The sequence below is a fragment of the Ceratotherium simum genome, chromosome 8, assembly GCF_057802395.1.
Source record: "Ceratotherium simum simum isolate JZ-2026a chromosome 8, ASM5780239v1, whole genome shotgun sequence".
NCBI lineage: Eukaryota > Metazoa > Chordata > Mammalia > Perissodactyla > Rhinocerotidae > Ceratotherium > Ceratotherium simum.
This window is the reverse complement of record NC_141907.1, coordinates 64,150,780-64,166,321: the sequence shown is the minus strand read 5'-3', so window position 1 is coordinate 64,166,321 and position 15,542 is coordinate 64,150,780. Positions and strand designations below refer to the sequence as shown.

General features: G+C 39.9%; 1 protein-coding gene across 2 annotated transcripts in view; it reads right to left on the bottom strand.

The window, feature by feature from the left end:
• Positions 1 to 15,229, bottom strand: part of BMP2K (BMP2 inducible kinase) — a 135,993-nt gene extending 120,764 nt beyond the window's left edge. For both annotated transcript variants that reach the window (XM_004430869.3, XM_087434480.1), the window contains exon 1: positions 14,569 to 15,229. In XM_004430869.3, coding sequence (XP_004430926.1) covers positions 14,569 to 14,737 — 169 coding nt within the window. In that variant the 5' untranslated portion in view covers positions 14,738 to 15,229. The remainder of the gene's footprint in view (positions 1 to 14,568) is intronic.
• Positions 15,230 to 15,542: the final 313 nt, after the last annotated feature.

Sequence of the window (15,542 nt, the reverse complement as noted above, 5' to 3'; positions counted from 1 at the left end):
GAACCTTGAAGACACTGTGCTAAGTGAAATAGGTCAAACACAAAAGAACAAACATTGTATGAGTCTCCACTTATGTGAGGTACTTAGAACAGTCAAATTCATAGAGACAGAAAGTAAAATAGTGGTTACCAAGGGCTGGGGAAATGAGGGAATGGGGAGTTAGTAGTTAATGGATACAGAGTTTCAATTTGAGAAAACGAAAAAGTTCTCGAGATGGATGACGGCGATGGCTACTTAACAATGTGAATGCAGTCAACTTAAAAATCGTTAAAATGGTAAATTTTACGGGATGTACATTTTACCACAATAAAAAAAAAAGAAACATACTCAAAGGCCAGGATTGACATTTTTATTCCTTCATCAAGGACATTCTCAAGAGAAACTGGCTTTAAAAAAAAAAAAAACTGAGTACACATGGTGAAGAATACAATTAGTACTAATACAATTTGGTGCCTTGATTTGTGTTAATAAGGTAACAGCAGTTACGACCACTGCTTTTGAATCATCAGTGCAAATGCCAATATAGTGTAAAAGGCAATTATGTCTCAGTAGTATTATAAAAATAATTCTGACCTGATGAATTCCCTCAAAGAGTCTCAGGGATCCCTCCACCTGGGGCCCACAAACTACACTTTAAGAACCATTAATGAAGCCTATTCTTTCAGAAAAGTCAATTAATGACAAAAGGAAAGAGACACAAAAGATCACAGAACAGTTTTATTTTTGTTTTTGCCTGTTTTATCTTTTAAGATCAGAAAAACAAACAGGTTTATTATACGCTGAGCAGGAATCAGATATAGTAAGTATTAAGGAGCAAGAAAACAGAAGAAAAATCAGATAACTGACAGACAAGGGAATGGAAGGGAGGAGAAAATCAGGGGCACAGCTTCTAAAGGTGGGAAGTAAAGGAGAGACAGACATTAGAGATAGACTAGGAGGGCACACTTTGACTTATAAAAAACCTCTAACTCCTGGGGATGTAATATACAGCATGGTGACTATAGTTAATAATACTGTATTGTATATTTGAAAATTGCTGAGAGAGCAGACCTTAAAAGTTCTCAGGACAAGAAAAAAAATTGTAACTGTGTGGTAATAGATGTTGACTAGACTTAGTGTGGTGATCATTTCACAATATATACAGATATGGGATCATTATGTTGTACACCTGAAACTAATATAATGTTATATATCAATTATATCTCAATTAAAAAAATAAAGCTCTCTCGGCCCAGAAATAAACCCACACATCTAGGGACAGCTAATTTTCAACAAGGGAGCCAAGAACATACAATGGAGAAAGGAAACTCTCTTCGATAAATGGTGTTGGGGAAAAGGGGACAGCCACATGCAAAAGACTGAAAGTAGACCATTATCTTACACTATACACAAAAATTAACTCAAAATGGATTAAAGACTTGAATGTAAGACCTGAAACCATAAAACTCCTAGAAGAAAACATAGGCAGTATGCCCTTTGACATGGGTCTTAGCAGTATCTTTTTTTAATATGTCTCCTCAGGCAAGGGAAACAAAAGAAAAATAAACAAATGGGACTACATCAAACTAAAAAGCTTCTGCACAGCAAAGGAAACCATCAACAAAATGAAAAGACTTTCTCCCAAACTTACCCAATGGAAGAAGAGATTTGCAAATCATATATACGATAAGGGGTTAATATCCAAAATACGTAAAGAACTCAATACAACTCAACAATAACAAATAAAAGCAACCTGATTAAAAAATGGGCAGAGGATCTGAACGGACATTTTTCCAAAGATATACAGATGGCCAACAGGCACATGAAAAGATGTCCAACATCACTAACTATTAGGGAAATGCGAATCGAAAGCACAATGAAACATCACCTCTCACCTGTCAGAACGGTTATAATTAACAAGACAAGAAATAACAAGTGTTGGAGAGGATGTGGAGAAAAGGGAACTCTCATACACTGCTGGTGGGAATGTAAACTGGTGCAGCCACTATGGAAAACAGTATAGAGACTCCTCAAAAAATTAACAACAGAACTATCATATGATCCAGCTATTCTACTTCTGGGTATTTATCCAAAAAACATGAAAATACTAATTCAAAAAGATATATGCACCCCTATGTTCACTGCAGCATTATTCACAATAGCCAAGATTTGGAAACAACCTAAGTGCCCATCAGTGAATGAATGGATAAAGAAGATGTGGTATATATATACAATGGAATACTATTCAGCCATAAAAAAGATGAAATCTTGTCATTTGCGACAATATAGATGGGCCTTGAGGGTATTATGCTACGTGAAATAAGTCAGACAAAGAAAGACAAATACCATATGACTTCATTCATATGTGGAAGATAAACAAACAAACACATAGATACAGAGAACAGAATGGTGGTTACCAGAGAGGAAGGGGGGGGTAGGAGGAGGGAAAAAGGGGTAAAGGGGCACATGTGTACAGTGATGGATTGCAACTAGACTTTTGGTGGTGAACACGATGCAGTCTATACAGAAATCCAAACATAATTATGTATACCTGAAATTTATATAATGTCATAAACCAATGTTAGCTCAATAAAAATAAACAAAAGCCTCTGTCTACTTAAAAAAAATACAGACACTAGATAAATGCTTCTTGATAATGGTGATAATTCCATAGTTTAATGAAAAATATTAAGAAATTTTCTCTTTTAATATTTTTAAATCATAGATCAAGCACCTTTCTAACTTTTCACTTGCATGTATATAAAATATGCCACATGTATCACAGATGTCATGTCATTTTTAAGAAAATTGTTTTATGATGCCATAGGAATTTATTTCACTGCCTTTGCTCAGAAGTTTAGTAATCTAGGTTTAAGTCAAATGCATTTGTGCTACAATAAAATAAAAATCTGAAAGAATCTTATTTCTTTTCTTTTTATTTTGAATAAATGTAGCATAAATTTGTTAAATGAAATGCAAAAAAGGATCTGTTATTACAGCTGATCAGACTCCAAGCCTTAAAGTTCCCATAACCTTGAACCAGGGATAAAAGGAAGTGGGGGATAAGAATTTAGCTACTTCTCTTCTTCTTTTCACTTTCCTTCTTCCCTAGAGGAGGTCTTAGATATTGCTATGCTAGATTCAACCGAAGAAGCTCAAGTAATGTGATTTTATGCTACTTACTTTACAGTTCACAAATACATTACTTCATTTAGTACTGAAACTTTCTAGACTGAGACAACAGACTAATTTGGGGGAAGCTGCAATATTAAACTTTTTAATATTCATTTTAAACAACTGCAGCACATGGTTTGATGGCTTGAGGAAAGAGCCAAGTGGGAAAACTTTAACTCAAAAATTTGAGGGATGACCTCGTTCCACCTCAGACTCCTCAGATACCCATTAATACTCCAGCTGCCTTCAGAATATTCAAAGTCCCCTAGGCCCTTAAGTCTGCTCAAAGTCCTCACTCCAATCAAAGGCCAACGCCAATATGTGCACAGGAGTCAATTAAGGAGGCCATGTGTAGTGGAAAGAGTGCTCGATTAAACTCACAAGACCTAAATGCTGCCCTCCACAAGCAATACTAACAGTGTGACTTTGGGTTCATCCCTTACTGTACTTTCTCATAGTTAAATAAAGGAACTAAAATTGGATAACTGCTACAATTATGGGAGATTTCATGACACACTAGCCTTTTAAAAGAAAGACTGTTAGTCCAACAACACCAACTCCAGTTAATATAATATTTAGGATATTTTCTGAAGGAATATGAGAAGGTCTTACCTTTAATTCAGATTCTTGTATGCCACCCACCATCCCCATCCCTGTATTTAGTCTTCCAAAAAGCAAAAATGAATAGAATTGACCTCACAATATCCATAATGGCCCACCACAACTTTTTAAAGTACATGTAGCCTTTATTAAGAAAGATAGCCGCTACTCTAAGGTGAGAACAAATTTGAAACTTGAATCTGTTAAGTAGGAGTTACTCAAGCTAGAAATTTATGGGACATTAAATTAGTTACATTCAACTTTGAGCACTATGGATTCATAAAGAACCTTGCAAACTCACTTCCAACATTCCTTATGAACAGGGTATTATCGGCAAAGTGCCATACAAAAACACATATTTTTTTTTAAAAACCCATGGACTGCAACATTTCTTAAGTTTCCACTTCAGTGACATGAAAAACATAAAATCCTTAACAGCTAGTTTCACTGGATTTTTTAAAAATATATCAATTTGCAGTGAGATCCTTAGAATTCTCCTTTGGATTATATAAACAATATTTTGCTAAAAGATGAAAAATTAACAAAGATTTAACAATCTGGTTCACTATTCACTAGGATTTGAACTAGGCTAGTTGGTAAACAAAAAAACTCTTACTGCATACAACACCAGTTAACTATCTTACAAACTTCTGTTACTGATCACAGAAGAGACCACTAAAAGCCTATGCACAGCTAAGCATATACACATCCTACTTCTGGAAAAATAACTCAAAACACATGTCCTACTAATCATGAGTCAGTAGCATCATTTTTTTGTACACAAAGAATAGACCATTAACATTCAGTAGGAGAGATTCTGTTATGCAGGCCAGAAAATGAAAAAGTGGGTCATGGCCAGTGATGCATAATCCCACTCCCTAGAAAAATAGTCCTGACAACATTCATTAAGTAAAATATTTTACTGTACTATATGTAAGTCATTTTAGTACTGATATCTATGATTCCAAAATGAATAGTAAAATTTAAAGTAACCACTGACAATCTCATTCAAAAGAGAATACTTAAGTGTGTAAAAAGCTCCAGCCAGCCCTAACAATGACCCAGCCAAAAAAATTAAGGAAAATAATAAGTAAACATATCAATTAGGCAGGGGAAGTGGTGTGCTGGAAACCTCTGTTCCAGGAAACCAAAGAAGGAACAGAAGAATGTTGAGGGTGATAATGATTAGTTATTAACAATACCACATAAAGACTTACTGTGCTACCCTCTGATCTGTTATGCCAGGCTTACAAATTTCCTAATACAAAAGAAAATTCAGTGTCTCTCTACCCAGAAAATGAGCACCTCCAATATCATACAGACTAGTTAGAGGGTTCCCCCAAAGTAATGATCACGTGTTTCCTTCCCCCAGAGCAAAAGGAGATGAGATCCCCTTCTTCCTAATCTCTCATTCTCTTAGATAATGATTATCCCATTAAGCCTGGGTACTATTAGCCACTCAAGAGAAAGCCATAGCCAGTTGACCATTTCCAATATTGTTACTTAAGATTAGGTACTCGAAGCACATACTTTAGGCCTGTTCAGCTTGTTCTCTCTGTCCCACAGTAGTGGCTTTCTTTTAAAATGACATGGGTCAAGAGAACTCAGGCTAGAACATTTTTGAGAGTCATATCTAATAAGAAAAGCAATGCTATACCCACAAAACAAAGATGTACTATTTGTGTAATAATAAGAGAAATGAAACAGGCTAGGAATCCAAAAATAAATTTGGTAGTATTTTTTTCATCCATCTAGATAATGCAGCACTTACATTATCACCAAATATCTCTATTTAGTTTCTATAAAGGGACATAACTTGAAGAACAGGACCAACCTGCTCCTATATCAACTGAACAGTTGGATCTGTCAAATACGGTTGCTATCCAATTGTTTTACAGTAAATTTTTACAGGCCTTGTAACTGCTTTTCAATTCAAAAACTCAATCTCTTACAAATGTACTGAATACCTATCATGAGTACAGCACTGTAAGAGATAAAAGATTAGTACAAGCCATACCTTATAGGAGCTTTTAATCTTGCTGTAGAGGAAACTTTTTATTGGATATTTTATTGGAATAGAACAAAGCTGTGTAAAATAACAGTTGCTACACAGGGCATCAAAGGAAGGCATAATTACACCTATTGGCTTGTGAACAGGGTTTCACGGAAAAATAGATTGCAAGAAAGTAACTATATTTTAAATGTATCCTGCAAGATCCAATTTCAACAGAGTGGGGGAGGCAGGTGTCTGCATTCTACACAAATGTAACAACATAAGCTGAAAAATAGGAATAGAAAGCATGACAGAAGTGCAGGAAACATCAAGTACACCTGCAGTAACACAGCCTAGGATTAGAGTGAGAGAGTAAGGCTGGAGAGTGGGTTGGGGTCACACTGCAGAGGGCCCAGAATCCCAGAGTAATGAGTTCGTACTTCATTGGGTTAGGCAAAAAAAGAGGATGACGTGATCAGAAGTCCATTTCAGAAAGAATAAACTGGAAGGAATATAAGAGTTGAACGTAATTCTCTGAGAGGTATTAGGGACCCAAACTAGAGCTGACAGCACTGGAAAAAAAAAGTAACTAATTTTTCACACATATCATGGGTAAACTTTCTAACACTCACTCAGAGAAAGTACTGCCATAACCCTTCCTCATAAATTCTTTCCAAATAAAACTTGAAAAACAAGAAAGTTTCTTTACTTCCAGATACCCTTCAAAATACATATATTATAAATGAGTCACTCAGAGAACACAAATTATTAAAATGACAAAAGAAGCAATTAAGGTGGCATATCCTTTGAAACTAAATAGTACTCTGAAATGCTACAGAACTTTATTTGAGCACCCATCCCCTTATCTCAAGGGGTACCACAAAAGGCAACTTCTTAGAAAAGACTTTTTCCCAATGATTAAGAAATAATTTTATACTGTGGGATAAAAAATAAATTGCTAACCTATATTGAAGCTTGCCAAAGCACTCAAATGCATGATAATCAAACACAGTCCTCTCCTTACGGTCTTAATCCTAAAACTGTTCATTGTTATCCCTCCTTTCCCATGCCCCTCTCTTATCAGAGAGAGCAGTAAGAATCAGTTATATAGACAGAATCAGAGAATGCTAAAATGGAAAAAGATGTTACAGATTCATCTTTATCCACTTCATTTTTTTCTTGAGGAAACTGAGGTCAAAATGTCACAATGCAAGTTAGTGGCATAACTGGGATTAGCAACTGGCCTGACTCCAAGTTTTGCCTTTTTCTTTTTTTTAATAATTGTCTCCAAGAAGGCACTATTTCAAAGATTTAATAAAATGTTAAAATGGGCAAACTAACAGCAACAATTGTTTTGTATTTTAAGATAATATCCATTGCAAAATGAGTCTCTAAAGGCTACATCCCAAATATGCCCTTACTGTTACTGGAATTCTTGTAAGACTAAGACAGACCAAAAATTCCAAAAACAAAGCCTCTCTGCGGCAAGGCCAACAACCACTTTCCTGCAGAGAAACTTGAAACTGTTAGCAGAAATGTGCTGACTGATCGCATTTGTAAAGATGATACACACAGACAGAGAATCTCCAAACTAACTAAGTGTCCAACTATTTAAAACAGCTCAGTCATTAACCACTCAACTTCCCAACTCAGTTCCGTAAAACAGTAAGCTTGTGGGTAGATGAATGGTTCACCAAATGGATGCAGGACAAACCAAGAAATAAGCAGTCTCAACCTCTTGCAGATGAAGCTCTATGCAGCTTTGAAACTGCTGTTCAGGACTCTCAATTTCAGAACTCCAAGTTAAGGCTTTAATCATTTGGATAGCTACCAAATGTGTTCTAATAAATGCTTATGTTCTACTTCAAGTTTTGACCAAAAAAATGGGAGAGAAGGAGTGAAAAAGAACCAAGATAATATACAAGGTTAGTAAAGAACACTAAAGAAGATGCAGAATCAATGTAAAGATGGACATCAATTCTACCTTCTAGTATGTTCCTTAATATTAACAACATCAAGGACCTTTCCTATTTTTCCCTCCTGCGGACCCAATGATGGAAAGATACTTACAAATATTAATTTATTTCCATTATTTTTAAAATAATCAAAGACAACCTTTCCAATCTGCTCAGCATGAGAATATCAGTATTAACCACACAAAGTTGACTACAGCTAAAAGAAATCTGACGTTAGTGCAATTTAGCACCTTTATTTGGAGATAAATGCATAATTTCTACTACGTTTTCTTGAAATATTGAAAATTGGGAATTGTTTTAGTGTTCGCACCTTGTTCTTGAATAAAACTGCCATGTCTAGAGAAAATACATCAGTGGACAATCAAAATTACGCCCTAGGAGCTATCCCTACAATGATAACATAAACAACCCAAAAGAGGAGCATGTGTTAATAAGATTCTATGTAATGTCCTTTGCTGCAAATTACTTTCATTTTATTGTGAAAGCATATGCTGCTATCAAGGTCAAAATCCTATATAGCTGATTGAAACTTAAAAACCATATATGGCTGAATGCCATATGATAATTATCTAAGTAAAATGATTCAGATTTTTTTTACAAACATAAATGTTATACTTAATTCAGGATAAATGTAACACCTAATCTAAAAGCAAGTTAATACTATTCCAGAATCAGATTTCACTGAAAGCTTATAACCAAATCTGAACTTAAAACTGACCCATATTTACTGAGAGATTTGGCATGCACTGTTAGGTACTGTCACACATTATCTTTTGATATCATACATTATTTATTAATCTTCATAACAGATATTAACCCCATGTTACAAAAAAGGAAACAATGTTTCCTGAGAGTTTAATTCAACAACAACAAAAACAATGCTGGACAGGAACAGAGATAAAAAAGGCCCTGCCCTCAAAAGGCTCACCATCCAAAAAGCCTGTCAAAATCTACTGTAGAATATAAAATAATTTCATAATTGCACGTAACAATACTTCTTTTAACTCAGCCACTTTTGCCCAATAAAGAAAAATATAATGTCAATAGAGAAAGATGACTATCAGGGTGCATCCAGGAGTTTTTTTCGTTGCTGTGTCAAGGAGGCTAACTGAAATTCCACTTTGCATTAAATCCACTTTGTCTTCAAACTCTGTCTTCACCAGAGTAGAAGATTCAGGGTCCCCTGGTGTAAGAAGACCTTTGATGGGACAAGAACTAAAGAGCCCTCCAGTAGTGCTTTTCAATTTGCAAATTAGGTCTTAAATTCTATTGAAGAACTCCATCTGGTTTCAAAAAAAAGGTCAAAAATTACTTCTTTGAAAAGTATTTCAATGTCCACGACATGGCGAGGCAATTTGTCTAATACAAAAGCAACTAATACCGAGTCCTTCTAGCCTCAAGAATTTTACTATCTGCTAGGGTAGATGAGTCAGGAGCAATAATAACCACCTTAGTGTTTCCAAGTGCTTACCTAATTGCATCTCAAGACAAAAGATTAAATGTGATAAGGGAGAAAAAAGCAAATGGCTACAAATGTCCACAGGAAGAAGGGAGTGATCATAAGAAGCAGTTAGGGAGCTAGGATTACACAGGCAAAAGGCAAATACCAGATTCAGTCACAGAACAACAGGGAGTGAAGCACATTGTGGCTGGAGCAAAGAGTATCACCGGGAAATAACCAGAGCTAAGATTTAAAAGCTAGGTTAAGGACTGAGCATGTATAATCGTGAACACCTGGCCAAAAAATGTGATCAAGTAAGACGACTTCTGGGCAACACAACTGTTCACTCCTTCTCCTTCACTCTTGAGTTTCAAGGCATCAGATTCTCCTGGTATCCTCATACCTCTCTGGCAGGTCCTTTTTAATCTTTGCCTAATGTAAATTAGTGGTTCTCAAGGTATGGTTCCTGGACCAGCACCCATCAGCATCAGTGAGCAAGTTGCCAGAAATGCAAATTACGGGCCCCAGCTAGACATACAGAATCAAATTCTGGGGGTCAGGCTCAGCAATCTGTGGTTTACCAAGCCCTCCAAATGATTCTGATGAACACTAATGTTTCAGTCCAGGAGTCCTTCAGTGAGAGTCTTCCCCTTCTCATTCTACACTCTCTCCCTACATCCATCCTCTCCTAGGGCTTTGTCATTACAGCCAAATGCTCACTAATCAGAAGTACCTGTCTCTAAGCCCAGACACTACTCCTGAGTACGAGACCATACACTCAACTTCCCATTTGACATTTATTTTCTCTCAGATATCTCAACTAAACATGTCTGGAACTACTGGATATCCTCCCAACTCCTCCACAAAAATGTGTTCCTTCTCTACTCTTCTCCATCTCAGCAAATGGTACCTCCATCCAAGAGTTGCATAAGAAAGTCATTCTTCACACTTCCTACAACACACACACACACCCCCCATCCAATCTCCCACCAGGTCTTCCCATTCAAGCATTATAACATTCGTCTCCATCCCACTGCCACCATCTTAACACCATCATCCAATTTATATACCTCTCAACTAGTCTCTATATAGCAATCACAACGATCTTGTGAAAATACAAATCAGAGCATGTCACTGCCCTAATTTAAAACCTTCAGTAGCTTCCCATTGCATTTTCAGATAAAATCTAAAAACCAAAAGTGGCATACAAAGATCTGGATCCTAGTCACCTCTACAATATCATCTTGGGTCCTTCTATCATGTGCTTCATTGACTATAGTCCACAGCTCTAGGCATATTTCAGTTCCTGAAACTCTTCCTCACACAGGGACTTCTCTCTTCATGACATACACACCACCCCCACCTTCTCACTTCTGCCTTTACCTAACTTTTCTCATACTTCAGGTTTCTACTAAAATATCAGAAAAGGCCTTCCTTGATCCTCCAGTATAAACTGAATCAGTTATTCTCTCATAAAATGCTGTGCTTTCTTCTCATGACACTTACCAAAATTGTAAACTACATTAACTTGATAATTTTTGTTTGTTTAACACTTATCTTCCATACTAGACTATAAGTTCCATGACGCCAGAGAAAGATCTGTTTTGCTCTCCACTGTGTAGACAGCACCTAGTACAGAGCCTGGCACACAAAATGCATTTAATAAATAGTTATGTAGTAGTAACAGCTGTTGATATTTTTGTTAAATCCTCCCCTTCTTCTGCTCTCTGTCCTCTCTCAGAAGCTTTAACTCACAAGTTACTGGGTAGCCAAGGACGATTTCTGCAAATGAGATATCATGCTTAAATCCATCATTTTCCTATGGATTTACATTGCAAAATCAGATGTATTTTACTACCTTCCTGTAAAATTAACAATGAGAATTGGTTAACACTTAGCCTAAATCCACTCACCCCAGTCTAAGCAGTAAACTTTGAGAGAACTACTGAGCTACTTTTACAGAACTCTGTAGTAAATTCCTGGCCTCCAATTACTGACAGTGCCAACAACTCCCACACCCATGTCAGAAAGTCTTACCCACCCAATCATTTAAAATACCATTCCTAGCCAGTCCCAAAAACTCATGATTAGATTATCTCAACACACTATGAATGGTGTCCCAGTCTCTATGCTCCCCATTTATTTAAGGCCACTTTGTACCAAAGACATTTAGAAAAAGATGTCCCCTACTTGAGAACCAACGTCTTCCCATTATCAATCAATATTAAATGCCTCTGACTAGCACTGAAGGCCTGTGGAGGCATGTGATCAAAAAGCCAGTCTTATGTTTTAATAAAAACATGGAAAGTTACATTGAATTATATGTGCTTGACAATCTGACACTGTTTCAAGCTAAAATTTACATACGGCTCTACCTCATTTCTACAGCCCAAAGTTGGATTTGGTTAGGATGCACTTCTGAAACTAAATTGTTTTTGAAAGAAACCATGAAAATGCCCCACTATGCTATCAGTCCTCTAAACTTTAAGCAAGAACTAAAAAGGTGCAACTTGTCAGCATTTTCAAACATATAACTAGAAATTATAATAAAAAGCATATATTATTTCAGAGAGGAAACTACTCCAACAGTTTAGTTATACATACAACATAAGTATACCTCTGGGAATCTGTTTTTTAACTAAATATATATAATATATAAATATGTATGTGCATGTATATATACACAAATACATACATATATACACACACATACACTGATCCTCATTATTTGAGGATTCCATATTTGTGAATTCACCTACTTGTTAAAATGTATTTGTATCCACAAAATCAATACAATATCCCAAAATCAATACAATGGCACTTTGAAGGTCATCTGCAGATGACCTTTTGCAGGAGCCTGGCAAAAACACCTCAGGGCACAGCATCTACAGGGTCTTGGCCCTGTTTAAACAACAGTGACCAAAAGCAAAAAATGTAAAATCTACCAAGTTTGTTTTTTGGTCTGTCTTTGCTTCTACCCTTTTCCTACTCAATGGTATACCTCTCCCCAGTTCAGGTACTCTAAACTCCAACACCTTTTCACAAGCACTTGCCCTAATCTTATAATGAGGCAAATATATCTGTCAATTATTGAATGTGAACCAGACTTGTGCTTAAACATGTTGTCTAAATCGTGGCATCACTTATCGGTAAAGGAGAGAAGATATTAAGCATCTGAAATAAGAACTGTCAGGATCAAAAAGTAAACTGAGGATAGATAAATTCAGTTGTGTGTGTGCTGAAGAGAAATACACAATGGAAGAAAGCCTACGCCTTGGCCTCCCCTCCAGAGAAGACTAAAAGCCTAGTCCCAGGAGCCGGGTGTTGGGTGGGGAAGTTCCATCTTCCAATAAGGGTTTCTTCAATCCTTGCTTCCTCCTAGCACTTGATTACAAATTTTTCCAAGAGAAATGACAAATTTATGGCAAAAGTCAGTGGAACACTCTAACAGTGACATTAGTGCTTGAAAAGATATTTTTAAATTTTTTTTGTGGTTGAGTGAGCACTCTCCATTTGAAATTCATTTTTATCGGCATTTCCCAAAATTACTTATCTTTTACTGAAAATGACTTGCTTAGGATAATAACAGGATATGCTTAAAGCAGTGATACAAGCTACAAATCCAGTCTAGTTTGATGAAATATCAATGTTTTCTTTCTATTAAACAAAAGATCCATCTTGGGGGCCAGCCCGGTGGCAGAGCAGTTAAGTTCGCACACTCCGCATTGGCGGCCCAGGGTTCAAAGGTTCGGATCCCAGGCACGGATCAACACACGGCTCATCAAGCCATGCTGTGAGGGCGTCCCATATAAAGTAGAGGAAGATGGGCACAGATGTTAGCCCAGGCCAATCTTCCTCAGCAAAAAAGAGGAGGACTGGCAACAGATGTTAGCTCAGGGCTAATCTTCCTCAAAAAAAAAAAGACTCATCTGGGATTTCGTGAAATGAAGTGAGTGTTAATACTACTCAAGCCACACTTCAGTTACTACAACAACTCAAAGACAGAAGTATAGCATGTGAGTCAATAGCCATGTCTTCTTAAAACCTACAACTCGATCTAGACCAACACTTGAAATTCATATGTAATAGAGAGCTAGGAAATTTTACAGCACAGTAAAGCTGTCTATCAAGACCAATCACCACACATTCATTCTTTCGGGAAGCTAAGGATTCTCCTCCCACCTCTCCAAGGTTGGGCTAGGCTCATTACTAGGAGCAATGGCTTGCAAAATGATGACATCTATCCCTGAATAATTCAAGATCTCTTTCTCTTTAGAATATTTTATAGACAAAAACCTTCAGATTTTTCTCTTGCATTAATTAGCTTTGGGTGTTTGCAGCATTTCAAAAAACAAGTGGAATCTCAGTCTACTGTCTTCAAACCACAACGTCTGACTTTCAGAGAACCAAAACCACTCTCTTCGATTTCTTTTCTCTTAACCTTGGAGCTTAAGAGAACAACTTATCAACAAATTGTCTTGTGAATTTTAATAAGTATTTATTTTGTAATACTCTGCAATTAAAAACTCAAAGGCATGCAATAAACAAGAGAGAGTATTTTCTACAAGCCAATTGTACAACACATACAAAACTAAAGCGTAGGATGTTTTTTTAATGGAGTAAACTTTTTGTAAGCAGACTTGCAACTGCTGACAAAGCCTGGGAAAGATAATGAAGGACCAAACACAAAACTTTGCAAGTGAAAGTTAACCTGCCTTCATATCACCTTTTAGAGTACTACCAAAGAGACACACTGAAATGGTATGAATAGCGCCTTGTCTGATAGACAAGATTCTAAATAACAAAGATAAACGGACTTCAAGTTTACCTGCTCCCCCAAAGCAACCTAACTGAATCTGGGGCAAAGTATCATCACCAACACGCGCATACACAGAAATATATTGTTTTTCACCTGAAGACTGAGCAGCAGCAAACCCAAGCTCGACACCAAGGGCTGCAGGGTCCTGTGCCCCGCGGCGCGGGTGGACACTCGGATGAAGAAGCCAACGCATGACACCGCCTGAGCCACAGCTGGCAGAGCAGAGCCTCAATCTTGCTTGATCTGACCCTCTAATGAGTCAGTGGCCCAATCATGACACCACATCACTCGCTAGGACGTTTTCTATTTATTTCCTCGCGTCAAGAAGGACTGAAAATGACTTAAACTCGTAATGAGAGAACCGTGCACTGCTCAGAGCTGCCAGCGGCGAGAAAAGCCGGCTTAAGAACGAAAGCCGGAGCTCCTCTTTAAGTAAGAGTCCCCGCTGGCCCAGCAGACGAGGCAGAAGGGGGAAGAAGAGGAAGCCGAGAAGGCGAGGGGAAAAGCGGGCGAGGACCGGGAGAAGCCACCGCCACACCCCAGCCCTCCCTCACCTGCCTGCCCGAGCCTCCCTGGGCGCCCGTACCTTCGGCCAGCGTCTCCTCCAGGGTGACCTGGTAGCGGCCGACCGCGAACACCCGGACCCCCAGAGACGAGCTCCCGGAGCCAGGGCCGGCCCCGGCCCCGGCCCCGCCACCCGCCGCTCCGCCGCCGCCACCGCCCTCCGACTTGGGCATTCGAGAGAACTTCTTCATGGTCCCGCCGGCGCGCTGGAGGGCGCGGGGCGCGCGCACGGGCGAGCGAGAGGACGAGTCCCCGGTCGGGCGCGCGGCCGGGCGTCCGCGAGGGGTCGCCGCCCCTCGCCCCTCTGAGCGTCCGCGCGCGCTGTGGCCCGCTGAGCCTCACATTCCGCGCGCCCCGAGCGCACCGCCCCGGCCCCGCCGCCCGCTCCGCGGCTCCGCTGCAGCTGCCCGGCTCCCGCAGAGGGCGGCGGGGAGGGCGGGGACGGGGCGGGGCGCGGCGCGAGGGGGCGGGCCCGAGTGCGGGGGCGACGCCACCGCCTCCTCCAGTGCCCCGAGCGCCCTCGCCGCCTCACTCAGCGCCGAGGGCGCGAGCCCAACGGGAGGGCGCGAGGGAGGGAGCTACGGCAGGGGGCGGGGCGGCCGGCCTCTCCGGGGATTGGGCTGGACCTCTCAGACCGCACACCGTCCGGATCGCAGGGCGCGGCGCTGCTGCCGCCCGAGTGGGACCCGCGCCGCCCGCCACTCGCGGCCGTTGGCGGCGCGGCGCCGCTGCCAACTGATCGCTGAGGCCCGGCACCCCGCGCAGGCGCGCTGTCCGCGCCGCCGGAAGTGACGGTTCCGGCTCTTGTCACGTGGAGGGGGGACGGGCGAGGTCATTGTGGGGGTTGGGGACGAGGGGAAGGTCCGGGGTCCCGGGTCTGAGGACCCGCCAGGAGGGTTCAGGCCAGGCCTGTAGGGCCCCGGCTTCGAGCAGGGAGCTGGCCGGGGTACCGGTTCCCGCGCTGGCCCCGCAGCGGGGTCTGTCATCTTGGCTAGG